Here is a 26,207-nt window from a genome sequence, read left to right on the forward strand (position 1 = left end):
CATGTTTGATGACAGGACAGGAGATGCAATCAGTTTGTTAAGTGAGGTTAAAATATCATTCTATATTGTTTTGTTTCCTTGTTACCAACCTAGAACTGACAGAGTGGCAAAGCACTCCTGAACTCCAGCGTCATTTTTGATCTGACAGATGTATTTTCCAGCACTGGCTGGTTCCGCATTTCCAATCTGTAGAGTTGCAACGTTTTCTGAATAGGAAATCCAAATATTTTCACTTTCTCTAACGATTTCCCCTTTGTCTTTCAGCCACAGAACAGAAATGGGCTGGGCACCTTCTACTGTGGCCTGCAGTTCAACTGGGTCTCCAACTACAGCAGTGAAATCACTGAGCTTCTTCACAAAAATGGGTGGTGCTGGTGAAGAGAAGATACGTCATGTTAAAACCGCAAGGAGAGTGCACGAGGAGTGTGACGAGGATGACACCATGCTGGGAATATAGATGATGTGTAAATCATTAAACAAACCTCTTAGCGTTATAGAGGAAATGCAAGTGTCACTTCCTACATCATTCACGGCCTTACAGTGATATTCGCCGACATCTGAGTCACCCAGGCTAAGGATGTGAATGCTAGCAAGGTAGTTCTCAGACATGATTTTGTACTTCTTGCTACTTTTAATTTCTCTTTTGTCCTTATACCAGGAAATTTGGAACGGAGGAGTGCCGCAAAGCTCACACTCAAGATGGACATCAGAACCTTTCAAAGTCTCAACTGGATGGGGTTTCTTGCTGAAAACAGGGGGTTCTATGAAAAGAAGAAGTTTGAGTTTCTGTTAATTCAGTTGGGGACATAACAGAGAAACGAACATTTAAACAGTAAACTTTATCACTATGTTGGACTGATAATGGAAGAGTAAAGACACAAGTCACAATAAGAGCCATGTCATAGAACTCTGGTAAAATCCATAGTCTGCGTTCTCAGAAGGCAGCACTCGCCTATCTGACTGAAGAGAAGATTTATTAACCTTCCACGGCAGATTAAAAGAAGGAACCGACAAAAACGGGAGGAGCAGGGTTCTGACCTTTCACTTTCAACGAAGTACTGGTGTTTGCAGCCCCTGCTGCATTGCGAGCTTCACAAGTGTAGTCTCCACTGTCTTCCACACTGAGATTGTGCATTTCAATGACTGCCATGGACTCAACGAAGGACATTCTGTATTTTTCGCTGTCGTGGATTTCAGTTTCATCTTTGTACCAGATGACTTTGATTTCTGGAGAGCCGCCTATTTTGCACTCATATCTAGTGGAATCATGCTGTTTCACAACTCTAGAGGAGTCTAGCTTCTTAATAAACCGTGGTGGTTCTATGAAACCAAAGGACAACAAGATGTTTCACTAAACTGCACTGATCCATTAAAATATTCCCTCAGTGAAATATCTAACCAACAGCGTACACTATTTTGGGTTGTGGGGGAAGAGTAGAAATATCTACAGAATTTGAATTTACACTAGCCTGTGATATATCTGGTATCACCAGGACAAAAATCAACACATGGCATACATAACAAACAAAAGCAGGGAAGTTTCTTTGTGCGTCTTTGCCAATGGTTTGTGTACATAGAATGATGTCCCGAGTTCCTTGGAGAGATTACTACATATTTATTTTACACAAAAATTATTGTTTATTGAATTGCCATATATGTAACTTACAATAGGTTATATATCACATAACCAGACTTTCAAACAGCTACTGCAGGAAAACTACATGTATATTGACGTGATTCACTGAAATATTCAACTCTTACTGTGGGTGACAGCGTCTTAAAATGCCAAATTTGCAGCTAAGTCTGCTCTTCGGAAGTTCCATACTAGATTTCAGTTGATTTGTGACCTTGACCATGGCAGAAATTTATATCGAATTCTGTCTACGTTATATGTATGGAAGGGAATTCTATATCCGTTTCTGCTATATTATTTAGTATATCGATACCTGGCGTGTATGTGTATGCTGTATAGCTTAGTCCTAGCGTATATGTATATGGCTAACCTCGGTTTCTTGATCTGCCTTTCGGGCAAAAGTACATTAATTCTGTATAAAGCCTCTGTTTAAGCTTTCACATTTAGTTTATCTGATTTTACTTTTCTGCTATCGGTCTCTTTCTGCCGCTTTTGTACAAAACTGATTTGTAAGTAATGATTAGAGCTATGAGGGCAAGAAAATAAATGTGCAAGAGACGCAACGTGTTCGAAACAACTAAGCTAACACCTATTATTAAGACAGGTGTTTGCACTAAATGGCAATTGACCAAGATATTTATATCTTATTAATTCTGATGCCATCGCTATATTGTGTAGGGAATTCAGCATGTATATCAAAGACGTGTCTATTAATATAAATACATTTCAGCAATACATGTATTTAACCAATCTTTATTGCAAAATTTAGAGGGTGGTAATGTTTCTGTTCATGGTAGCCGTCTCGGCAAATGGAAATAAATAATGCGCTTTGTCTGCAGAGTGTTTAACACTTGGTGTAAAAGAAGAACACTATCAGTATTAAGGACCTGAGTCAACAAAGGTCTAGCAAAGGTCAAGAATGTGAGTTTCACTGAATGCACCTGTTTAAATTTAGACATTCTCTTTCGCTCCTGGTTGAAATGGGGCTTATATTTGCCATATAACAATGCATTTTCCTGTATGATTGTTATTCATTCCTTGAAAATTATAAATCAAAATAATGTCATTGTGTGGTTGTTTTGATCACAGAGGAGTTTCAGTTACTCATTCTGCAACCAGATGTAAATTCACTAAAGTGCCTTCCAGATACACATTTTTAAGGCAGAAGATTAGAACTAATTACTTGTTAATACTATCTAAAATTATCTTTAAGGAAAAAAATACAACGTCCTTATGAAGACACAAGAGAATCTAAACTCATCAAGTCTAAGGATCAATGGGAATTACAGATCCAGAACATAAACCCAAAGGCCCTGCCCACATGAAGGAAATCGTAGCGGTAAAAATCCCTAATGTACCGGTGTAGTTTACACCAGGGTAGATTATTCTGATAATAAATGTAGAGATATGTAGCTTGAAGAAACCACATACTATACAGGTGAGCAGAGTGCTGGTGGGGAAAAATGTTTCTACCCCAGGCTACTGTCAGCTGCTCAATTTTTCATATTGAGACTCTCGGTGTGGGAGAGGAGAATTTGCCTTTAGGAAGTAAAGGGATTTTGCTCAGCCATCGGCGTCAGTGATCAAGATGCAATATGATTCAATCCTAAAAAAATATCAAGGTGAAAATTAGGAAAACAAAGGGTCTCATTTTAAGTCGATTGAATGCCTTCAGTTTTGCACAGTTTCAAAGATAGAAGAAGAAGCTTGGCATTGTTTTGTTTCTTTAACATGGTAAAACGCTTGGCAGGAAGACGACAAAGCATTGCATTTCTTAAATACCTTTCACACTTAGCTGGGCGGCGCAAGAATCCTTTCCAGCATTGTTGCTCGCAGAACAAGTGTATAGTCCAGAGTCTCCTTTGCCTACTTTTAGAACCGTCAAGCTGGCTGTATTTTCCACCAGGGTGATCTTGTAGTTGCCCCCAGGACGGATATCTCTGTTCTCTTTTGCCCAAGTGACTTTTAATGGCGCCGATCCGGTGACGTGGCATTTAAAGGAACCACTTGCTCCAAGAGCCACCTCAATAGGTTCAGGTTTCACATCAAAGACAGGAGGTCTCAGATGCTCTAAAAATGGAAAGAAACAACATAACTCTCACAGCTGCTGCTTCACCGCCACGGAATCCTATCGTTTGGCATTAGCAACAACGCAGGGTCTTCTGCTTCTTTAAAGCCAATGGCCAGGACAAGATTTAGCAGCTACCAACCTGTGAGAAGGAGCTTGGCACTGGAAGAAGCAGTGCCAAGAGCATTGTGAGCTGAGCACGAGTATTGGCCGCAGTGAGCCATGTCGGTCTGCAAGATCTGAAGAGTCGCTACGTTATTTAAGAATGTTGCTTGCACGTTAGCATCATCGTGTAATAGCACCCCATCCTTATGCCATGACACCTGAATAGGTTCCGAGCCATTTATGCGACAATCAAAGGTAACGGGGGAACCAACAGTTTCCTGAATGTCTTTTAGTTTTCTTGCAAAGGTCGGTGGAAACTTACGGTCTGCAAGAAAATAAGTAGGAGATAAGGCATCCTGCCAACCTGGAAACAATTTGCATTTACCATAAGCTTGTTACTATAACGAGTCATTACAGAAATATCTGAAATGAACCCATCACCTTTAACAGTGAGCAGAGCTGTGGAAGAAGCAAAGCCAACACTGTTTTCTGCTTTGCAGACGTATTCTCCAAGGTCACTGCTCTCCACCCGGCTGAAAACTAGCGTGGCCACATTATTTTTGAAGTACATTTTATAAGCAGGGGTCGATCTTAATTTAGTATCTTCTTTGTACCAGGAGACTTTGATTTCCGGGGTCCCAGCAATTTGGCACTGAAAAGATGCGGACTCCCCGACTGTCACCTCCACACGTTCCAAGTGTGTAACAAAATAAGGCGGTTCTAAAGCACAAATGATCGCAATCAGCATCACAGAAAAGAGAGCAAGTCTTATAATGACCATTATTAATACAACAGTGGTTATGAAATCTGAGATAGCAACACACCTAGGATTGATATTTGTCCCTGGCAAATGTCTGCTCCAGCATCATTGGCAACCTCGCATGTGTATTGCCCTTCATCATCTTTTGTGCTGTTAGGAATTTCCAGTATGCCCGATTTTTCGGTAGTAGTTATACTACATCTCGGGGACTGTGTTATGTGGAAGCCATTCTTCTTCCATGTCACTGAAATAGGAGGAGTTCCTTTGTACGTGCTTTCCAGAAGTATGGATTTCCCTTGCTCTACACTGAAATCGCTTAATTTCTTCACAAAGGTTGCTGGCTCTACAAAATGGAAGGCAAAAAGTCAAATAGAAGAGGGGGGAAATATTCACAAATCTTTGCGCGCGCACACACAAATACATAAGAATAAGACCAATAGCAGCAATCGAGACAAACCTTTTACAAAAAGATGAGTGGTACAAGACACACTGCCAGCATCATTAGTGACTCGACAGGTGTAATCTCCACTGTGGAGTGGTTCTACTTCATACAATTCCAGTTCTGCAACTGTATCCTCCAAAGAGATGTTGCAGGTACTATCTGACACAAGTTCCCTGATGCCTCTAAACCAGTTAACTTTGAACGGAGCCGTTCCTTTTATGAGACTTGTGAATGTTACACTCGTCCCAGGTAGAACTTCCACGGGATCGGGTGTCTTCGCAAATGAGGGTGGTTCTACATATACATAAAGAAGTTAAGACACAGAGACAAATTAGTATGCCCGTTACGTTTGAAGATGAAAACCAAATCAGCGTTTGGCTGAAGATTTATAGGCGGCCCGAAAATTGCGAAGGAAGAAATAGCAGCAAATGGAGGAAGCATTTTGCCTACGGCACCTTGGCCATCTTTTACTGACCTTGTACGATCAAAAAGGCACTGCATTCATCAGATCCAGCGGCATTTGCCGCGGCACAGGTGTAAGGTCCGGTATCTGATGAGTCCAGTGCATTCAGTTTCAAACCACAGACGTCGTCTGAAAAGGAGACTTCATATTTGTCTCCACTAACAATCTCATTTCCATCTTGGAACCAGGCAACTGAAATGGGTGGTGAGCCAGAAACTTTGCACTCCAGCAGCGCTGAGGAACCCAGCACCCCGCATGTTTCCTTTAACTTCCTTGTGAAAAAAGGAGGGACAATGCGATCTGCGTAGAAAAAGGCGACAAAACCACGGGTTGGTTGGTTGGTTTTTAATTAAAAAGGGAAAGGTCTATTAAAAGAGAAGACAGCACTAAGTGACAAGGAAGGTAGTAGCCAGCTAACCTGAAACATCAACCGAAGAGGTACAGCTACTTTCACCAACTTCGTTTTTCACTTCAAATGTATACAGTCCCCTGTCTCCCGCGTCCGCAGAAGGAACTTTCAGTGTAGCTACTTTGTTGGAAAAGGTGATTTGATATTTGCGGCCGCTCTGTAGTTCTCGTCCATCCTTAAACCACTTTGTAATGAGTTCCGGTGTTCCACCCACTGTGCACTCTAATGTAAAAGAATTCCCAGCCGTAACTGACATCGGTTCTGGCTTCTCTAAAATTACTGCTGGTTCTGAAAGAAGAAAAAGCCGTCTAATCGGTAAAATCTCATGGTAAAGGCGAAAATTCATAATGAAATAGCAAATTATCGAAAGCTGCTTTTATGTCCGGGAAGTATGATTACACGGAGCACACGATTTTATTTTTTATTGTGGGCTAGAAGCTTTTACCAACCTAATACTTGTAAAAATGCCGAGCACTCCCTCATCCCTGCGTCATTTTTGATCTGGCAGATGTACTTTCCAACATTGGCTCCCTTCGTGGTTGCGAGCTCTAGGGTAGCAATATTATCCATAAAGGAAATCTGGACATTTTCGCTTTCTCTGATGATTTCGCCTTTATCCTTAAGCCACAGAACCGAAATAGGTTGAGAGCCTTCCACCATAGCCTGCAGGGCGGTCGGTTCCCCCACAAAGGCTACAGTATCACTTAACTTCTGAACAAATCTCGGAGGTTCTAATGATGGGAAGAGAGTCATAGTAAATATGTCAGTCAGCTTGAGAGAGAAATAGCTACAATGCCAAGAAAAGAAAACGTGAATGCTGCGTCTGCTCCTTTATACAAACCTTTGAATTTCACAGCGCAAACACAAGTGTCACTTCCCACCTCATTCATGGCTTTGCATTGGTACTCCCCAGTGTCTGAAGCTTCAAGGTTAAGAATGTGAACGCTGGCTGTGAAGTCTTTAGATGTAACTTTGAACTTCTTACTGCTTCTGACTTGCCTCCTGTCTTTGAACCAGGCTACTTCAAATGGTGGGGTTCCAGAAATTTCACACTGAATGACAACATCCGAACCTTTAAGTGTGTCTACTGGGGTAGGTTTTTTGCTAAAAACAGGAGGTTCTATAAAAAAAGAATAACATCAGAGCCTATAGTGTGTCTGGATAGGTTTCTCGTTAACAACAGGAGCAAAGATTTTCAGAAATAGGAGCCTAAAAGGTTATGCTCGTAAAGTCATATTTAAACCTCTAAAAGTGGCCTAGCTTTCCAAAGTGCTGAGCGGCTAACAGTTCACATTGAGGTCATATCTATTTCTGCATCTGTAAATTCCTAGTATAGAAATTTGATACCTATGCAAATACTTTGAATTCAGAAATCCTATTCAGTTTCCCAAACAGAGGATGTTAATAAGGATGGGCTTGTCTTAGCCTGACCTTCAAAACACTTCACATCAGCCCGCCCTACGATCGGATCTATTAACTTTGTTCACTGCAGCTTCCTCTCTTCTAGAATTTCTGGACCTTGCTGCCAGTCCGCCTCTCCCAGCCACGCCTACGTTCTTTCCCATACTGCCCTGATGCATGACACAGCTCCCCAAAATTGATAAATCCGCTACCCCGTGAATGCCTACTCACATTCCATTTCTGCCAGGATACTCTCACAACTCTGACCGCTTACAGAGAGTAGGTAGAGAGCTGGCTACGAGGAATACCCAACTACTTTACACCAAAACAACGTGGTGGTCCTACTCCTGTTTTTTTCTCCTCCTTGTCCTATCATCTCATCTATCTGTTCGTTCCATTCACCTGTTGCATCTTGTCATTAGCCAAGGATCGAAGGTCTTTATGGAAGAGACTGTCTTCTTACTGAGTGTTTATACAGCCCCTTGCACTATGTGCCCCCGACTGGGTTCTCTAAATACTGCAGCTACTAATACCACCAATGTGTGATACACACAGTCATTTGGGTTAGGATGGGATCTTGCTCCAAGTGTTTTGCTATTTACTGCGATGGAAGCAGGACTGAGCAATCTTTTGAAGCCGTTCTTTAGATTGATTTTACTATTACAGGGTGCACAGTAGCTTAGGTAAAGGAGCTGCGTAAGAATGGAAGGAAATAAGAAAAGAAAAGTGAAATAAAGGCTTCTAACCTTTTACTGTGACGACAGTACTGCAGCTTGCAGTACCAGCAGAATTGTGGGCTTCACAAATGTAATCGCCACTGTCTTCAACGTTCGCATCAGTAATGGTGAGAACTGCCACAGAGTCACTGAATGACGTCCTGTATTTCTCACTAGCGTGGATCCGAGTGTCATTCCTGTACCACACAACTTTGATTTCAGGGGAGCCACTTATTTTACATTCAAGTTGAACTGAATCCCCCTGTTTCACGAATCTTGAAGCTTCTAGTTTCTTAACAAACTTTGGCGCTTCTATAAACGAAATCAATAAATATAAATAAACAACAACGTTCAACATTCAGTTTTTCTCATTTGTCAAAAGGATTGTGCAGAATAAGCGCCCTGGAGAGGATAAGAATTTTGTAACTTGCTAGAATACCATAGGGACAAAAGTAAATTAGGCTTGCCTTCCAATGATTAAAGGAAGGGAGAAGAAGATAGAAACAATATCTAGAGCTAAATTATGTTCCCAGCTACACAGGTGGAAATGCGGAAACACTCCACTGAGCCCAAAGGAGATGCTCCAAAGCATGAACGACATCTGAGGTGAAAATCCAGGCCCCAATGAAGTCAATGGGAATTTTGTCATTGGCTTCAGCGGGGCCAAAATTTATGTGAATATAAACGTGCAGGCTCTCCCTCTGTATACATATCTACACAATTTTAAACCTAAAAATAATTCCATGCAGGTTTTGGGGTGAAGAGCCTGGATGGTTCATACTCCAGTGTAGTTCACCCATCCATAAAAGGTAAGTGAAATATCCATTTAAGTTGAAAACTTAACTGGCGACCATTTACTGCCCTAAAATATAAAATAAAAATGACACTACCTTTTTTTAATTTCTATGTTTTATCAGTTTGCTATTTTATCTACAAAAATATTCCAAACATCGCTACATAAAAGTGTCACCATATTCTAGATTAAAAATGAAATCAATAATCAAAGAACTCCATCAAACTTAGAAAAAGAACACGGAAGATAATAGGTAAAACTACATGTAACATGTATAATATCAAGAGGAATTAAGGGAGAAATTAACGCGTTTGCATATATACAAAATTTACGCTCTCACACATTGCAGCATGAAGAACAAGATGAAGACTTAAAATCTATGATAGCCACAGTTTAACGTTTGTAGTTTGAAAAGATCCTCTCAGTTTACCTCCAACATCTGAAGACTCAGAAGGTATAAAAATAAAAAAATCAACCACTTTTCTCCCAAGAAAACCACACTAATAAGGCCTACTTGATACCAGTACCTTTGACGCTAAGTTGGGCCGAGCAAAAGTTTTTTCCCACTTCGTTGCTAGCTTGGCAGGTATACTGGCCAGAGTCTCCTTTGCCTGCTCTCAGAATTCTCAGGTGAGCTGTGTTTGCTATAAAGGTAATATTATAGTTTCCTCCTGTTCGGATCTCTCTGCCATCTTTTGCCCAGGTGACATTGATTGGTTGGGCTCCAGTAACATGACATTCAAAATCAGCACTTTCTCCAATAGGAACTTCCATGGATGCAGGTGTTATATCAAAGAAGGGAGGTTGCTTGGGTTCTAGAAATTAAAAGTAACAATAGAATACGGATTGCTTTGTTTTCCAACGTAAAGAGTCATCAAACATTGTCGATATCAGTTCACGTACAAAGAACAAAAAATTAGACCGTGCTTTAAATATTAAAAGATTCAAGAGCAAACGAACCTGAGATTGTGAGCCTAGCGCTAGAGGTAGCAGTTCCAATGGCATTGGTAGCTGTGCAAGAGTATTGTGCCGTGTGGCTCATCTCAGTCTGAGACAGCTGGAGAATCGCTACATTATCTACGAATGAGCTTTGCACATTATGGTCATCTCTTAAAGGTACACCATTTTTATACCAAGTCACGCTAATAGGTTCTGAACCATTTAGACGACAGGTAAATTTAACTGGTAAGCCAACCGTTTGTTCAATGTCCTTTAATTTCCTTGCAAAGGAAGGCGGAAGTTTGCGCGCTGTAAAAAAACCCAAGTATGTTATAAATATACTTTGTGTGATATTTTTCTATACTTAAAGTTTTGCAAGAAAGAGCTAAAAAAGAGTAGTTTTGAACAAGCTAACATAATAATCATCACCTTGAACTGTTAAAACAGACTTTGTAGTTGCAGTTCCTACACTGTTTTCTGCTTTGCAGATATATTCTCCACTGTCATTGTTATCCACTTTGTTAAAAACTAGAGTAGCAACATTGTCTTTAAAGAACATTTTATACTCAGGAGTAGATCTTAGTTTTGTATCTCCTTTGTACCAAGACACTGTAATTTCGGGTGTTCCAGCAACTTGGCAATGTAAAGTTGTATAATCTCCAACTGACACTTCCAGAGGTCCCAAGTGTGTAACAAAATAAGGAGGTTCTAAAAAAACCAAATAGAATGAGTAAGGAACATTTATACCTTAGAAGCGACGCTCTGTTAAGAATGATGAAGAAAATTTAAATAACGTGGTAACACACCTAATGTAGACACTAGTGCTTCACAAACATCCCCTCCCGCCTCGTTCTCAACATGGCAAGTGTATTCTCCTTCGTCATCTTTTGTACTATTGAGAATTTCCAGAATGCAAGATTTCTCCGTTGTGATGATGCTGCATTTTTCAGACTGAGTTATAGTTTTGCCATTCTTCTTCCATACAACCGAGATTGGGAGGCTACCAGTGTATGTGCTTTCCAGAACTATGGACTTTCCTGGCTCAACACAGTGATCGCTCAATTTCTTCACAAACACTGCGGGTTCTAATGAGCAATAAGAAGTCGAAAATATTGAGTGTAACTGCACGAAGATGTATATATTTTAGAGGAAAAAAAGAGAATTTTCAATCTGTACAAACCTTTTACAGAAAGATGTGCTGTACAGGATGCTTTTCCAGCATCGTTAGTCACTAGGCAAGTATAATCTCCGCTTTGAAGAGGACCAATATCAAACAACTCCAGTTCTGCAACCGAATCCTCCAAATACATGTTACATTTATCCCCCAGCACCAGTTCATTGACCCCTCTAAACCAGTTCACCTTCAATGGAGGGGTTCCTCTGATAACGCTTGTGAAAGTTACGCTTGTGCCTGGTAAAACATCCAAGGGTTCGGGCTTCTTCACAAAAGAGGGTGGTTCTAAATAAATATATTTTTTTTTAAAAAAAAATCAAGTTAATATCAAATAAACTTCATATTTACATGTACAATTTGAAGATGGAGAGCAAAACATTTTATGGTCGAATGAAAATTTTTCCCCAAAATATGCTCAGAAAAGAAGAGGCATTTCCAAGAAAGAAGGACTGTTATATAGAAGATTTACGGCAAAGTGCTAATTGGCCATCACATACTGACCTTGTACGTTTAATACGGCTCTGCATTCATCAGACCCGGCTACATTAGTAGCTTTACAGGTGTAACTTCCCGTATCTGATGAGTTCAGTGAATTCAGTTGCAAAACACAGAGGTTATCCGAAAACGTGGTTTGATGTTTTTCTCCACTAACTATCTTATTTCCATCTTGAAACCAAGCGACTGAAATAGGTGGCGATCCAGACACTTTGCACTCCAGAAGCACCGAAGAACCCAGCACACCATTTGTTTCTTTTAATTTTCTTGTGAAAGAAGGCGGAATGATTCGATCTGTGTAAGAAAACGTAACAAATCCACAACGGTTTAAAAGGCAGGAACATTTCCTAAAGAAAAGCTTGGCGAAATGCAGAAGAAAAACTACCGAACCAACCTAATACATCAACTGAGGCTGTGCAGCTGCTTTTCCCAACATCGTTCTGCACGGCAAAAGTGTATAATCCGCTGTCTCCCTTTTCCGAATCGAGAATTTTAAGCGTAGATACTTTGTTGTGGACGGTAATTTTGTATTTGTGGCTGCTTGTCAGTTCTTTCCCATCCTTAAACCAGCCAACTGAAAGTTCGGGAGTGCCCGCCACTTTGCACTCTAAAGTGCAAACATCTCCCACCGTCACTCTCATTGGTTCTGCCTTCTCTACAATGATTGCCGGCTCTGGAAGGAGATGTGAGCAACCGTCATTGTAAACAACTCATTTTACTCTCTAGCTTTCTATACATTGTACCACCGCATTAGTACAAATAACTGTTTTGACTGCATTTAATACAAATTGAACTGCAACCTATTGAGTCAGGGGAGTTTATGAAACTTTTTTTCTCCCACCGTTTGTCTGTCTTACACTGTAAGTTTGGGGGCAAGGACTATTTCTTACTATGCGTCTGTGCAGCGCCCAACCCAATGAGGATCTTGGTTCAGGACTTTAGGTGCTGTCCTAATATAAATAAAATAAATAAATACAGAGGAAAAGAATAGTATGGACTCCACATCTAACCATATGTGTAAAGCAAAGCGGTGACATTTTCTCCCCTCGTTTTCAGCAGTGTCTCTCTCTCTCTCAGCTGGAATGAGCAGAGGATAAAAGTTCAGAATGGTGCCAAATTATGAAGTGGTTTCCTGACCAATAATAGTTGGGGACAAAGAGGAGGTCACTTTCATTTCAGTTTTAAAAATCACACTCAGAAAGGTGTGTTGACCCCACATGTCACCTAGCACCTTGAACTTTATAAAGAGGGGCAGGGGATGCATAATTTGAGGATTACCTGTTCTGTTCATTCCCTCTGAAGCACTTGGCATTGGCCACTGTCAGAAGACAGGATACTGAGCTAGATGGACCTTTGGTCTGACCCCCTATGGCACTTCTTATGTTCTTAAAAGGATGCAGGTATCCTCCCAACCCCCACGTTCCCCACCATCACCTTTGTTACCAACCTAGAACTGTTAAGGTAGCCATGCACTCCCGAGTTCCTGCATCATTGCTGATCTGACAGATATACTTTCCAGCGCTGCCTGGTTCTGCATTTGCCAGCTGTAGAGTTGCAACGTTGACCGCAAATGTAATCCTCGTGTTTTCACTTTCTCTAACTACATCTTCCCTGTCTTTAAGCCACTGGACAGAAATTGGCTGAGAGCCTTCCACTGTTGCTTGTAATTCTACTGGTTCACCAACCACAACGGAGATACTGTTTATTTTCGTCACGAATTTTGGTGGTTCTGAACAAGAAACATGTGATTGTAGTAAAGATCTCCAGCATTCGCATAAGAAAGCATCAATAAGCGTCTTCTATGCGGGACCTGTCACAGATTCTACGCAAATAAACTCACCTTTCAGTTTTACAGTGCAAATGCAAGAGTCACTCCCGACCTCGTTCTGTGCTTTGCATTGGTATTCGCCAATGTCTGAGGCGTCGACATTAAGAATGTGAATACTCGCATGGTAATTTTTGGATGTCACTTTATACTTTTTACTGCTGCGGATTTGTCGCTTATCTTTGTACCATGTGATTTCGAATGGGGGCGTTCCAGAAATTTCACATTCAAGACTCACATCAGTACCTTTGAGCATGTCTACTGGGGAAGGCTTCCTGCTAAAAACAGGAGGTTCTACAAAAAGAAAAGCAGTTGGCAGTTACAAAGTTATTTGGCTATACGTAAGAAACATTAAAAGGATTCTTACAAAGCTACCACAGTAGCAGCAAGATTATGGTTTATAGGGAAAATCCGTGTAGTGGATTTGTATTCTCCGGATTTTCTGGGCACATACTGTAATGAGTTCTGTCTATTTTGGAGGCTGATAAGCAGACAGATACTTGCTTTTATAGCAACTCTTTTAGCGAATGTAAACAAAGGAAACAACAGAATTACAGAGTAGGAGCTACTTCCATATGGCTGAACGCAGAAACACCAAATACTGTCGTGTAAAATTAAAAATAATCAGATTTCTATTTCTCGTCCTGAAAATTTCTGCGCCATGAGGCAGCAAATTTTAGGATTCTGAGAGCCAGGTTGCAACTGAAGGAGTAACTTGGGAATAGCCTCCACATCCGTGAAGGATGGAGCAAGGGATACATCTTTAAAAAGTCTTGCCCATGCCCCGATGAAATACGGTAGAACATGGGGAAAACCGGACAGGAAGAAAAAGGCTGCCCCACAAAAAGAAACAAGCAACGTTCACTTGTGAATGTCTGAGTGGAGAATCACAGAAAATGAAGTACAAACTAGTACGGGGAAGAGTGATTTCTAACCTTTCACTATAACCTTAGTACTGCAGCTCGCCCTGCCAGCAGGATTGTAAGCTTCACATATGTAATCCCCACTGTCTTCAGTACTGAGATGGTTCATTTCAATCACCGCCACAGAATCACTGAAAGACATCCTGAATTTTTCACTGGCAATGATTTCATTGTCATTTCTGTACCATACCACTCGGATTTCTGGAGAGCCACTTATTTTGCATTCAAATCGTGCTGCGTCGCCGCGTTTTACTACTTTTGATGCTTCTAGCTTCTTAACAAACTTTGGAGGTTCTATGAAACAAAAAAAAAAAAGAAAAAAGAAAAAGAAAGTGGAATAAATAGGGCAGAAAAAAGAGTGATTTCAGAATATTGAAAAATAAAGAGAGAGAGAGAGAAAAAGAACAAATGAAAGAAATCCGATACTAAACATGAGTTAAGAGTTTCTAAAATCAAGAAAGCACAAAAAGAATGAACTTGGAACTATTTATAAGAACAATACTTGGGATCGACAAAAGACAGACGAGAAGAGAGCAGCACAAAACAAGTAAATGTGCACACCTGTTACCAGCAAGGTTGCAGTACAAGAATCGCTACCAACGTCATTGGAAACTTGGCAAGTATAGTGTCCACTCTTTGAAATATCCACCGAATAGAGAGTTAAGAAACCTGTTGATCCTTCTATCCCAATAAAACAATTAGCTCCAGATACAAGTTCCAAATCTTCTTTAAACCACTTTATTGCAAAAGGAGGCGTTCCTTTCAACACAGCCTTAAACTCCACCATAGAATTCGGGACGGCTTGCTGGTTTTCAGGTTTTACTAGGAAGCTTGCTGGCTCTACAGTTTTCAAGGGAAAGAAATATGTAGTTAAATCCTTGGAAGAAAGAATGTTTGAAAACCAAAGTGAACAACCAAGAACACTAAGAATTCTAAGTACTCAAAGAAAATGATGGGTCACATAAAGAGCAAAAAAATACATGGTAACTTTTCGCAATATTATTCAAAGACGTAAGATGGCAATTATTTTTTAAAAGATGTATTTTTCAATATCTACTACAGTTAAGAGAAGACGTAAAGAGTTCCAAACCTTTCACTGTTAAGACGGCGCTGCAAGAGTCACTCCCAGCAACGTTAGTCACGCTACATGTGTAATTTGCAGTATCTGTCAACTCTAGATTAGAAACCTCCATTGATACGGTATTTTCATGGCATAGGCTCCTGTATTTTGCACTATCATATATTTCTTTTCCATCCTTGTACCATTTAGCAGTAATGGGGAGTGAGCCAGAAACCTTACACTCCATATGAATAGATGATCCCAGAACTTGATCTAGTTTCGTTAACTTTTTGGTAAATGATGGAGGGATTGTTTGATCTGCCCAACAAAATGGCAAAAACATAACAGTTAACGTCGTGCACCTCCAATTGCCTCCCGGAATTTGTGAAGCTATTCCCCCCCCCCACACACACAAAGAAAGCAAAATGCAATGAAACAAAATACAAACCTAAAACTGTCAAAACAGCTTCACAGGTGCTGCTTCCAAAATCATTTTCAACCTTAAAAGCATATGTACCACTGTCCTCCTTCATTACCGATTCAATCCTGAAACTGGCCACGTTACTGTCAAAGCTCATGGTGTAATATCTACTGGGCAGAAGCTGTTTGCCATCTTTAAACCATTTCATTTTGAGTTCTGGTGTTCCAGCCACAGTACATTCCAAGGTCACTGGGTCTTTTTCAGTCACTTTAACTGATTTAGTCTTTTCAATGATCTGAGCGGGTTCTGCAGTAAGAATTAAAGTGTAGATTCGTTATAGTTCTCTCTACCGGTGGGCACGTGTCTTTTAAACTACTTCTACGAAATAGGCTTGAAAGTGCATAGCTCACAAACCTTGTACTAAGAGCAAGGCAAAGCATTTTTCAACTCCTGACTCATTCTTTGCCTGGCAGGTGTACCTCCCCCTGTGACCGATATCGATACGTTTTATTTTCAGTGTGGCCACATTGTCCTCGAAAGTGATATGGAAGTTCTCATCTTTCTCGATAATTTTTTCATCTTTTATCCATGACACTGATAAAGGGTGAGCACCCGCTACCGTGCATTGAAAAACAGCGGGACTTTTCAAAACGGTAGCGACGTTTTCTATCTTCTTTATGAAGGAAGGTGGCTCTGGGTTTTACAAAAAGAAGCCATGACAAAATATATTGTTTTATCCTTGTTAAGCTACTAAAAAGTAGTTAAGAAACTGAATGTTTGGAGTTTTCCCCCCTATCTTGGTAACTGAACTGACCTTTCAAACTGACTCTTGTGCTGCAAGAACAACTACCCCCATCATTGGATATAATGCACTGGTATTCCCCAGCATCTGAAAAATCGCAGTTGGTTACGACAAGGGTGAATACCGATTCCCTGTCGCTCATGGCGTATTTTTTGCTGCTGCGAATCTCCTTGTTATTCTTCAGCCATGTCACTTCAAATGGAGGAGTACCGGAGACTTCACATTCCAGCATGGCATCAAAACCCTTCACTACTTCAGCAGGTTTCAACTCCCTTATGAATGTGGGAGGTTCTATTAAAAAAAATCAGGAGGAAAAAACATAGCGGCTTAGTAAAACACAAAAAGAAAAAAACCGCGCATGACTGTGCGGGGAAAAAAAAAAAGAGGTGGGTGGGAAGACTAATAACTAACCTTTCACTTTCAGTTCAATGCTGCAGCTCTCACTACCTGCGTCGTTGTGAGCTTCACAAACATAAATCCCACTATCCTCTATTTTCGCACTGGCTACTTTGAAAGTGGCAAAACCGTCTACGAACGCAATGCCATATTTAGAGGGGTCAGTGACTTCATTCCCATCCATGTACCATGTAACTTGGATTGCGGGCGTGCCTACTACTTGGCATTCGAAACTGGTGGATTGTCCTTTTCTCAAAACTACTACGGGGCTAGGCTTCTGAATAAACCTGGGTGGTTCTAAATATGAACAAAAAGGCAAGACTTTATTTACTCAGTTTACATTCGAGAAATATTTTTTTCTAATAAAAAAGAAACAGAATCCAAGAGATTAAGGGCATAAAAATGCACACCTTTCACAAACAGGTTTGCTTTGCAAGTTGCTGTCCCAACATCGTTGCTTATTTGACAGGTATAGTTCCCTGAATCAGAAGTCTTTGCTGAAAACAGCTCTAGCACACTTGACGTATCATCCTTCCAGACAGAGCGAGTGGCTCCTGAGAGAAGTTCTTTGCTGTCCTTAAACCACTTTATCTGCATAGGAGTGGTACCATTCACAAGAGCTTTGAACAGAACTCTAGCATTGGGTATAACATCTTGTGACTGTGGTTTTTCAACAAAATACGGGGGTTCTACAAAGAGTAAAAGAGAGGAGGAAAGAGAAGGGTAGGAGAAGAATCATTTTATGATCAAAAAGTCCAAAATAATAAATTGAAGGTCTTGTTCTTGGGAAGGAATAAGAAGCTCAAACCTTTGACTGTTAAATATCCACTGCACTGGTTACTTCCTGCTTTATTTGTTGCCTCACAAATATAAGATCCACTGTCTGAACCTTCCAGCTGGTTGATTTCCAGGAATGCAGTGTTATCATGGAAAGAATATTTGTATTTTTCACTAGCCGGTATCTCTTGGTCATCCTTGTGCCACTGGATACTTATGGGATGTGAACCAGACACTATGCACTCTAAGTGAATGAAAGAGCCCTTAATGCTGTCCATTTTCTTTAGCTTTTTTGTGAACTTGGGCGGTATGATAAGATCTATCCAACACAGTAAAAACAAAGTGTCAGCTCATTTGGCCATACTGCTAGTTCTGGTATCAAAAAGTAAAGCACAAATATATTTTAACCTCCCCCCCGCCGGAAGAGAGAGACAATACAAACCTAGCACATTAATGCTAGCGGTACAGCTGCTGCGTCCAACATCATTTTGAACCTCAAAAGTGTATTCTCCACTATCTTTCTTTTCTGTATGAACTATCTTTAAGACGGAGACTTGATCCGTAATGCTGATTTTATATTTCGGGCCCAAAGTCAACGCCTTTCCATCTTTGAACCATTTGGCTGCAATGTCTTTGGTGCCTGAAAATCTACACTGCAAGGTTGCTGGGTCTCCCTCAGTGACGTCAATTGACACGGCCTTGTCAGTTATTGTTGCGGGTTCTGTGATAAATAAAGGCATACATACGTGTATGTCAAGTGTATTTTAAAATATTCACCGTACACATTAAAATGAGATTGTTCGCATTCTCTGAAAACATTCAGTGCTGGACCAACCTTTCACTGTTAGTAAAGCAGAGCATCTTTGAAGTCCCGCATCATTTTTAGCCTGACAGAAATATTTCCCGTCATGCTTCACTTCAATAGACCTGACAAGGAGCGTTGCCATGTTGTTCACAAATGTCATTTTGATATTGTTATCTTCAATGACGTCATCGTTATCTTTCAACCAAGACACTGTGATCGGCCAAGAACCCTTCAAGGCGGCCTGAAACACAGCGCTGCCTCCTCTTAGAGAGCTAATGTTTTCGATCTTCTTCACAAATTGCGGGGGTTCTATCGGGAAAAAAAACAAACTCTTGGTAAGTTTCAGCTGGAGGGCAGAACGGTGTAAGGTAGAAGAACATACTTCAGCTCTATTTCCCCCACTGATACCAACCTTTTAGGGTCACCCCAGCGCTGCAGACGCAGCTTCCTACCGCGTTAGTTACTCTGCACTGGTATTCACCAACATCTGAGGCATCAAACCTGAAAACGTGGAGGCTAATCAATGAATCCTCAATGCTTATTCTGTGCCTCCTACTGCTTCTCACGGGCTTGTTGTCCTTCAACCAAAATACTTCAAATGGAGGCGTACCCAACACCTCGCACTCCAACGCAACATCAGAATCCTTCAGTACTTCCATGGGTTCAAACTCCTTGCTAAAATAAGGTGACTCTACAGCGCAAGAGAGAGATTGTGGTTTGTATTAATTAAGCTTTGGAACCTTTTAATGATGCAACTAAATTGGAGCGGGAATTGGGGCTGGGGAAATTCGACACAAACCTTGGACTGTGACAACACTACTGCAAATATCTTTGCCGGCATCATTTTTTGCCTCACAGATATATTCCCCACTGTCTTCAATCGCCACACCCATAAGTGTGAGAGTCACCTTGGAACCCACGAAGGACATCTTGTATTTGGCACTTTCCTGAATTTCCCGGTCCCCTTTGAACCAGGTGATTTTTATTTGAGGGGTGCCAGTTACTTGGCAATCTAATTGCGCGTAATCTCCTTTCTTTAACAGTTGTGATGGCTCTGGCTTCTGGACGAAGGTAGCAGGTTCTAAGGATTTAAGAGAGGCATTAAGAATACAGAAAGAGGTGAAGAGTTTAAAAGGCAACAATGGGCCAACTTCTCAGTTCACCGGCACCTTGAAGGCTGCGCCAGTGTGACTGAGAGCAGCCCAATAACTCAAAGATGTCAATAAAGAAAGGGAATGCAAACCTTTCACAAACAAGTTTGCACTGCACGCAACTGAACCAGCCACGTTGCTGACTTTGCAAATGTAGTCCCCTGAGTCAGACGGCTTTACTGCGAAGAGTTCCAAGTAACTCGCTAAAGCTTCAGTCATAATATAGCAGGCTCCACCGGTTTCCAGCTCACTGGCACCCTTAAACCACTGTATTGTGAGTGGCGGTGTTCCTTTTAAGGAACTCTTCAAACGCACCGTCGATCCGGGTGCCACTTCTTGGGACTCTGGTTCTACAACGAAGCTGGGTGGCTCTAAATGGGCGTTTAAAAGAAATAATTGCAAAGAGTAAAAAGTGTGACCTGCGTGGTGGGGAAGAATGAATCATTAAATGACACGTCAAGAAGAAAATACAAAACGATCCGCCAAACCTTTTACAACCAAAGTGCTACTGCTCTCTTTACTGCCCGCAGAGTTTGTGGCCCTGCAAGTGTAAATGCCAGAATCGTTCGTGTCTAGATGTTTTATTGCCAAAGACGCAGAACCTTCCGCAAATACTACTGTGTATTTGGCACTGGTGGTTAGCTCGCCGTCATGCTTAAACCAGGAAACACTCATTGGAAGGGAGCCAGAGATTTTGCAGTCCAGGAGGCAGGAGGCGCTAACTACGCTGTCAACATTCCTCAATGGTTTAACAAAGAACGGAGCAATGGCTCGGTCTGTTCAGTACACAAAAAAGAAAAAAAAGAAACAAACAATACGTGCAATGAGCATTTCAAGGTGCAGCCTGATTTCTGCCCTATCTGGGCTTTAAATCTGAACAGTGTTGTCCTTTGCAAAGAGCAAGATACCAACCTAACACAGTGAACGTGGTGGAGCACGAACTGCGGCCAACATCGTTCGCAATCTCGAACGTGTACTCTCCACTGTCCTGCATTTCGGCGCTATAAAACTTTAACTGGGCAACGTTATTCTTAAAACTGAATCTGTACTTTTTACTGGAAGCCAGAGGTCTGCCATCTTTGAACCATTTCGTTTTTAACTCTGGAGTGCCTGCAACAGTATATTCCAAAACGGCTGGGTCTCCTGCAGTCACCTCAATCAACTCAGGTTTCTCAGTAATTTGGGCAGGTTCTATAACAGAATTACACAGTGGTTATTAGGGTCAGAATGGAATCGCTTTCCTTTATGTGTGGAACGCTGCGAAGGTAAAGTGTTTCTACACGGACCTTTGACTGCTAATTCTCCAAAACACGTCTGACTTCCGGCATCGTTCTCCGCCACACATGTATACTTGCCACCAGAACTGATCTGGAGACCCGTGATCTGCAGCGTTGCAAGACCATTTTCAAAGGTCACTTTGACTTTGTTATCTTCTTTAATAATGTCTTTTCCCTTCATCCACGTTATAGAAATAGGAGCGGACCCTTTCACAACGGACTGTAAGGTGACTGTGTCTCCAACAAGTGCAGTAACATTTTCGACTTTCTTAATAAAAGATGGTGGTTCTAATTCGAAAGAAAAAAACCTTACTTTACTACATCTTTCCCATATTCATTGTTATTTTAAAAATCAACTTGCCTAGTATACAGTATCAATGCACTGGTTAATTAGCTACAGCAGAAGGGCCATTTTGGGATGGGTGGGGGAAATGTATTTCCAAGCTGGATAAGCGAAGGTTTGAACACATCACTGGCCATAACGTGTTCAGCCACCATGTTGGTGAGGGTGAATGGTAACTGAATTTCTGTCACTTCTTGCAGCCTAGTATAAGAGTTTGCACTGGTAGCAATTCTAGTAAAAATTTGCCTTCTGCTTTCCCTTCCAAATTCAGAAGCACGATGGCAGATACACACAAGATATAATGGTACATTAAAGAGAATAAGAAAATAGAGGGGAAAACAATTAAGAAGCAGGTTTTTAAGAGACAAGATTTCTTCTACCTCTACAGTATGTTAGGAGAGAGAGTTTTCCTTTGCTCACTGACCTTTCAGTATGAACGTTGCACCGCAGAAGCATTTACCAACTTCGTTAGCTACAACGCACTCATATTCACCAACATCTGCACTATTAAAGGAAGAGATCTCCAGAAAAACAAGAGATTTCTGAGAGATCAATCTGTATTTTTTACTGCTGCGAATCTGCTTCTTGTCTTTAAACCAGCTAATTTCGAATGGTCCAGTACCAGCAACCTCACACTGAAGTATAGCGTTTGTTCCTTTCACTATCTCTGCCGGTTCAAGTGTTTTGATGAAAGAAGGAGGTTCTATAAAAGTATTAAAGCACCAATAAAAAATTAGTTACTGATACCAAAACAGAAAGTCATTTCTCAAATAAAATTGCCAGAGAGTGTCAGAACAAACCTTTGACAACTATTTCAGAGCTGCAGCTATCACTGCCAGCATCATTAACTGCTTCACAAGAGTAACTTCCACTGTCTTCAACTTTCGCGTCGGAAATATCTAGCACAGCTACAGAGCTGACAAATGACATTCTGTACGTGTTACTCTCTCTAATTTCTTTGTTATTCTTGAACCAAGTAACTTGGATTTCAGGAGACCCTTTGATTTTGCACTGAAGGTGTGCTGACTCTCCCGGTGTCAGTAAATAAGATGGATCCACCTTCTTCAAAAATGATGGTGGCTCTAAAGAAAGATTTCAAAAAGAAAGAAACCTGAAATCTGAAGCTCTGAAAGATTAATTAAACACATTAACATTTAGAGGTGCTAAGAGGAATCTCAACCAAGCCACAGTACTAGTGATTCCTGTAAAATAAATAAATAAATGCTTATGTAAACAAATTGAGATTACTTGTTCCCCACCCCGGAATAAACTAAATAACTTCTTGGTGAATATACATGTTTATTTAAACAAACAAACAAAGAAAGATTAAAAAACCCAGGAATAAACTTAAGAATTTCTTGGTAAAAAGAAATATTAGGCGACACGGAATACACTGAGAGCTAAAAAAGGAACATTCATTAATAACAGTCACAATAGGTTCAATAGAGACAGGAACGCGGAGTACATACAGTGTACTCTAAACAGAATCCTGAGAGCAAGACTGAGGAAGAACAGTCTACCTGTCATCCTATGCATGCTATCTCCTGTATTTCTAGCCTGCGTAGATTTAATAGCTATTTCAAGAATTATAACGTTCAAAGTACAGTAGATGAACAACTTTCTTACCTCTGATTGTGACAGTTGCAGAAGAGGAGCTGCTTCCAGCCTCATTCGAAACAGTGCACACATAATTTCCTGAATCTTTAAGTTTAGCCAGTGGGATTTCAAGTGATGCTATTTTGTCTTCAAAATAAATTTTATAATCTTTTCCTGGGGGTATTTTCTTCCCATCTTTATTCCACGCTACGATTACTTTCCTATCTTCATCTACTTGGCACTCCAGACGTATCTTCTTGTTGACAGCAGACTGCACCGACTGTAACTCCTTAATGAAATGTGGCTTATCAATAATTACCATTTCCCCCTGGCAGGTGTCAGCTCCAAACTTGTTTGAGGCTTTGCAAGTGTAAACTCCTCGGTCGTTTACTGTAACATGTTTAATCTCTAAAATATGCTTATTATCAACGGTTGAAATCTTGTGGTGTTCTGAAGAAGAGATGGCAGCGCCATCTCTCTGCCATACCGTGTCGATCACCGGAGTGCCTGACACTGTACATAGGAACCTGGCACTTTTACCCACAAAAGTAGTGATCGATTCGGGTCTGGTTAGAAAGGTTGGAGGAAACGCTTCTGCAAAAAGAAATGATTTCATGGTTATATTGGGCTGGCACCAAAGCCACTCTTGTCTCTATGTCTGCCAAGGGCAGAGAAAAGGAGAAGCATAGTTGGTCTTCGGACACACGTTTCAAAATTGTTTAAGCTAAGGGTTGAACAATAAAGAAACTGGAAAGTGGGAAAAGAATGAAAACATTTTGACCGTCTGAACCGATATACAGCAATGATCATTGTAGAGCCAAAAACCAGTATTTCATTTAGCAAGACTGGCCAGAATGCCAAATGCTTGTGATTCTGTTATTAATTTATGCTGCGTTCATAATTTAACCAGTAATGACTGATCCAATAAGGAAAGGAAACCGAAAACCAAAAACCCGGTACATTTAAACCACAGCAAAATATAGGGGGGAAACACAGAAGATTATATATATGTTGTTTTTAACATGTTCATAAAATCGCGTGTATTGAGATATGCCTGTAAACAGCTTTTATTCACGACACGATCACTCTACCCAACCATTCAGTAATTACTGTCCAAGCACGGTGCTTGAAAGTTAAATAAAGCAGAGTACAACTAGAAAATGAATGAAGGTAAGTATATACTGAGCACTACATCGAAGAAGCTGGATCCGATACAAATCTTCAAGAGGACTGTTGTCATATATTAAAAATAATTTGAAATTCTTCTCCCAGGGCTGAAGACACTGAATTCTTGCTCGACAGCTCAGAGACCACAGTGACTAAACAAATTAATTGGCATTTTTTTTAAAAAAAATGTATATCCACATATAATTATTTTCTGGAGGTTAAATTATGTCATCAAATAATATTATCGGTTTAAAGTGGATTTGTTTCTCCTTCCCCACCCCATGACGTCTCGAAATCCTTTGAATCGATTACCAACTGGTAGATGGTTTTTCCTTCGCTTGATGCAGAAAACAAGGGGGGAAAAAACAAAACAAAAATCCCTGACACTGGTGTTGCCAACATTCACTTCTTTGCCGTCTTCAGGCCTGTCAGATGAAAAGACTAGCTATCTGGGCCCGTGTGCAATATAACAACAACTCGTCATCCTAAAATAAGGATTTTAAAATGATAAAACAGTGAAACAATCGGAGGATGTTAATGCAAAAATAAAATGAGCATTAAGATGCCGTACTTACCAGTCACCGTTAAAACAGCTGTAGAGCTTACACTACCATACTGGTTGGAAGCTTTGCAACTGTATTCTCCACAGTCAACTACTTGAGGTCTTGGGATTTCCAGCGTGGACACGTATTTAGTGGTGCGTATGGAGTACTTGTCGCTGTCATATATTTCTCGGCCAGCTCTGTACCACTGGAATCTTACATTAGGAGCAGTCTCAATCTCACAGCTAAACTTGGCCAGGTGGTTCACAGCTACTTCCTGCGACTCGAGTCTCCTCCTCAGTATGGGCGCAACTAGAATTGGAAGCATAAATTAATTCGAACAGCCGCTCCTCAGTATAGGTACCCCAAATAACTGTTAATGAAGTGACCAACTGAAATTAGGTGGGTGATTTACTAGCAATCCAAGGAAAGTGACTGTAAAGAAAACAAAATGACTGTCAAAAATGGAAGCAGACGATAAGCAGTGCTAAACCTAGTGAATGGACTACATTGCAGTGCGTAATGAAATCAGAAAAAGTGCTAAGAGGTGATACTACTAGACATGCGTAACAATGTGATATAGAAATATACCACGTTGTACTGGAAGAGTGGAAAACGAAAAAGTGTGTGCTAAAAATGGTGCAATGATTATAAAGACCTGTTGCAATGATGAGAAGGATAAAAACAAGAAAACCGATCGCCGCTTTGTGGATAAGGGGATGAAAGTGTCGATGCATGCGCTGTTAAGAAATTCTGATGCAAGCAGAAGTGTAGTCGACACTATTACACGGGATTGGGTTTTTATCATTTATGAGACGAAATCAAAAAGGCAACTAACTGTATTACAGAAAAGTGACAAAGTGCGAATCACTTTAGGGAAAAAAGTGGGAAGGAAAAACGAATAATTGACAGAATGTCAAAAAGGACATGGGAAGTGGAAAAAGAATAGGGGAAAACTATGGTTAGTTCTGTGATTACATTCATGAAGTCTAATTACTTTTCATATCCGTATCGATATGGAGATACAGATATATATGTTCTATTTAATTAGAAAATTAGTGAATATTAGGAGGCAATATTTTATCCCCATAATCCAACCTCTTTTTACAACTGTGAGTTTCGCTGATGTTGTTGTTTTTCCACCTTCATTCAGTGCCTCACAGGCATACTCTCCTTGATGCACTTCCTTGTGTACTTTGTTGATTACTAGTGTGTATGTGTCATGATCTTGTAAACACTTGAACTGTTTGCCTGAAGACACCAGTTTACCCTCAAAATACCAATTCACCTTTTTGACGTTTGTTATAATTGATATAAGACTTAAGCTATCACCTTCCTCGACAACAGTGTCTACAAGGTTTCTGTGAATGACGGGATAATCTTCTCTAACTAGCCTGTCCTCTGGCTTCCCTGCCTGAGTTATGAGACCCTCTCCACCATCTTCCTCAGGTATTTCTTCCTTTTTCTGTTTCATTGTCAGTGTCTGCACTGGTTTCTCCAATGGCACAGCTGCTAACGCAACGTCGGCAGTGACTGCGGTTGCACCGACATCTCTGATCTGACTTTTGACAGCAACGGTGCTGACTGCTGGAGCAGGCAAAAGCCGATCCAGCTGCGCTTCGGATTCTGTGGTTATTTCAGCCTGCTGAGGCTCCAGCGCATCAGAAATAGGACTCGCGGATTCCCGCTGCACTGGCTTATCAGCTACAGTAGCAGATGAGATT

At 40.7% G+C, this 26,207-nt stretch overlaps 1 protein-coding gene across 1 annotated transcript in view; it reads right to left on the reverse strand.

The window, feature by feature from the left end:
- Positions 1–26,207, reverse strand: part of TTN (titin) — a 468,699-nt gene that overhangs the window by 218,123 nt on the left and 224,369 nt on the right. Inside the window, exons 73-116 of the mRNA XM_073306908.1 lie at positions 25,582–26,179; positions 24,517–24,795; positions 22,805–23,368; positions 21,979–22,260; positions 21,603–21,881; positions 20,845–21,123; positions 20,471–20,749; positions 20,047–20,334; positions 19,651–19,929; positions 19,207–19,488; positions 18,820–19,098; positions 18,438–18,716; positions 18,045–18,323; positions 17,634–17,921; positions 17,236–17,514; positions 16,841–17,122; positions 16,442–16,720; positions 16,042–16,320; positions 15,655–15,933; positions 15,237–15,524; positions 14,708–14,986; positions 14,159–14,440; positions 13,239–13,517; positions 12,846–13,127; positions 11,793–12,071; positions 11,405–11,692; positions 10,910–11,188; positions 10,536–10,814; positions 10,159–10,437; positions 9,751–10,038; positions 9,318–9,605; positions 8,028–8,309; positions 6,722–7,000; positions 6,330–6,611; positions 5,890–6,168; positions 5,484–5,771; positions 5,024–5,302; positions 4,631–4,909; positions 4,248–4,526; positions 3,844–4,131; positions 3,416–3,703; positions 1,039–1,320; positions 483–761; positions 90–371 (exon numbers count right to left, since the gene is read on the reverse strand). Of these exons, the coding sequence (XP_073163009.1) occupies positions 90–371; positions 483–761; positions 1,039–1,320; positions 3,416–3,703; positions 3,844–4,131; positions 4,248–4,526; positions 4,631–4,909; positions 5,024–5,302; positions 5,484–5,771; positions 5,890–6,168; positions 6,330–6,611; positions 6,722–7,000; positions 8,028–8,309; positions 9,318–9,605; positions 9,751–10,038; positions 10,159–10,437; positions 10,536–10,814; positions 10,910–11,188; positions 11,405–11,692; positions 11,793–12,071; positions 12,846–13,127; positions 13,239–13,517; positions 14,159–14,440; positions 14,708–14,986; positions 15,237–15,524; positions 15,655–15,933; positions 16,042–16,320; positions 16,442–16,720; positions 16,841–17,122; positions 17,236–17,514; positions 17,634–17,921; positions 18,045–18,323; positions 18,438–18,716; positions 18,820–19,098; positions 19,207–19,488; positions 19,651–19,929; positions 20,047–20,334; positions 20,471–20,749; positions 20,845–21,123; positions 21,603–21,881; positions 21,979–22,260; positions 22,805–23,368; positions 24,517–24,795; positions 25,582–26,179 (12,988 nt within the window). The remainder of the gene's footprint in view (positions 1–89; positions 372–482; positions 762–1,038; positions 1,321–3,415; positions 3,704–3,843; positions 4,132–4,247; positions 4,527–4,630; positions 4,910–5,023; positions 5,303–5,483; positions 5,772–5,889; positions 6,169–6,329; positions 6,612–6,721; positions 7,001–8,027; positions 8,310–9,317; positions 9,606–9,750; positions 10,039–10,158; positions 10,438–10,535; positions 10,815–10,909; positions 11,189–11,404; positions 11,693–11,792; positions 12,072–12,845; positions 13,128–13,238; positions 13,518–14,158; positions 14,441–14,707; positions 14,987–15,236; positions 15,525–15,654; positions 15,934–16,041; positions 16,321–16,441; positions 16,721–16,840; positions 17,123–17,235; positions 17,515–17,633; positions 17,922–18,044; positions 18,324–18,437; positions 18,717–18,819; positions 19,099–19,206; positions 19,489–19,650; positions 19,930–20,046; positions 20,335–20,470; positions 20,750–20,844; positions 21,124–21,602; positions 21,882–21,978; positions 22,261–22,804; positions 23,369–24,516; positions 24,796–25,581; positions 26,180–26,207) is intronic.

The sequence above is a fragment of the Lepidochelys kempii genome, chromosome 11 (assembly GCF_965140265.1).
Source record: "Lepidochelys kempii isolate rLepKem1 chromosome 11, rLepKem1.hap2, whole genome shotgun sequence".
NCBI lineage: Eukaryota > Metazoa > Chordata > Testudines > Cheloniidae > Lepidochelys > Lepidochelys kempii.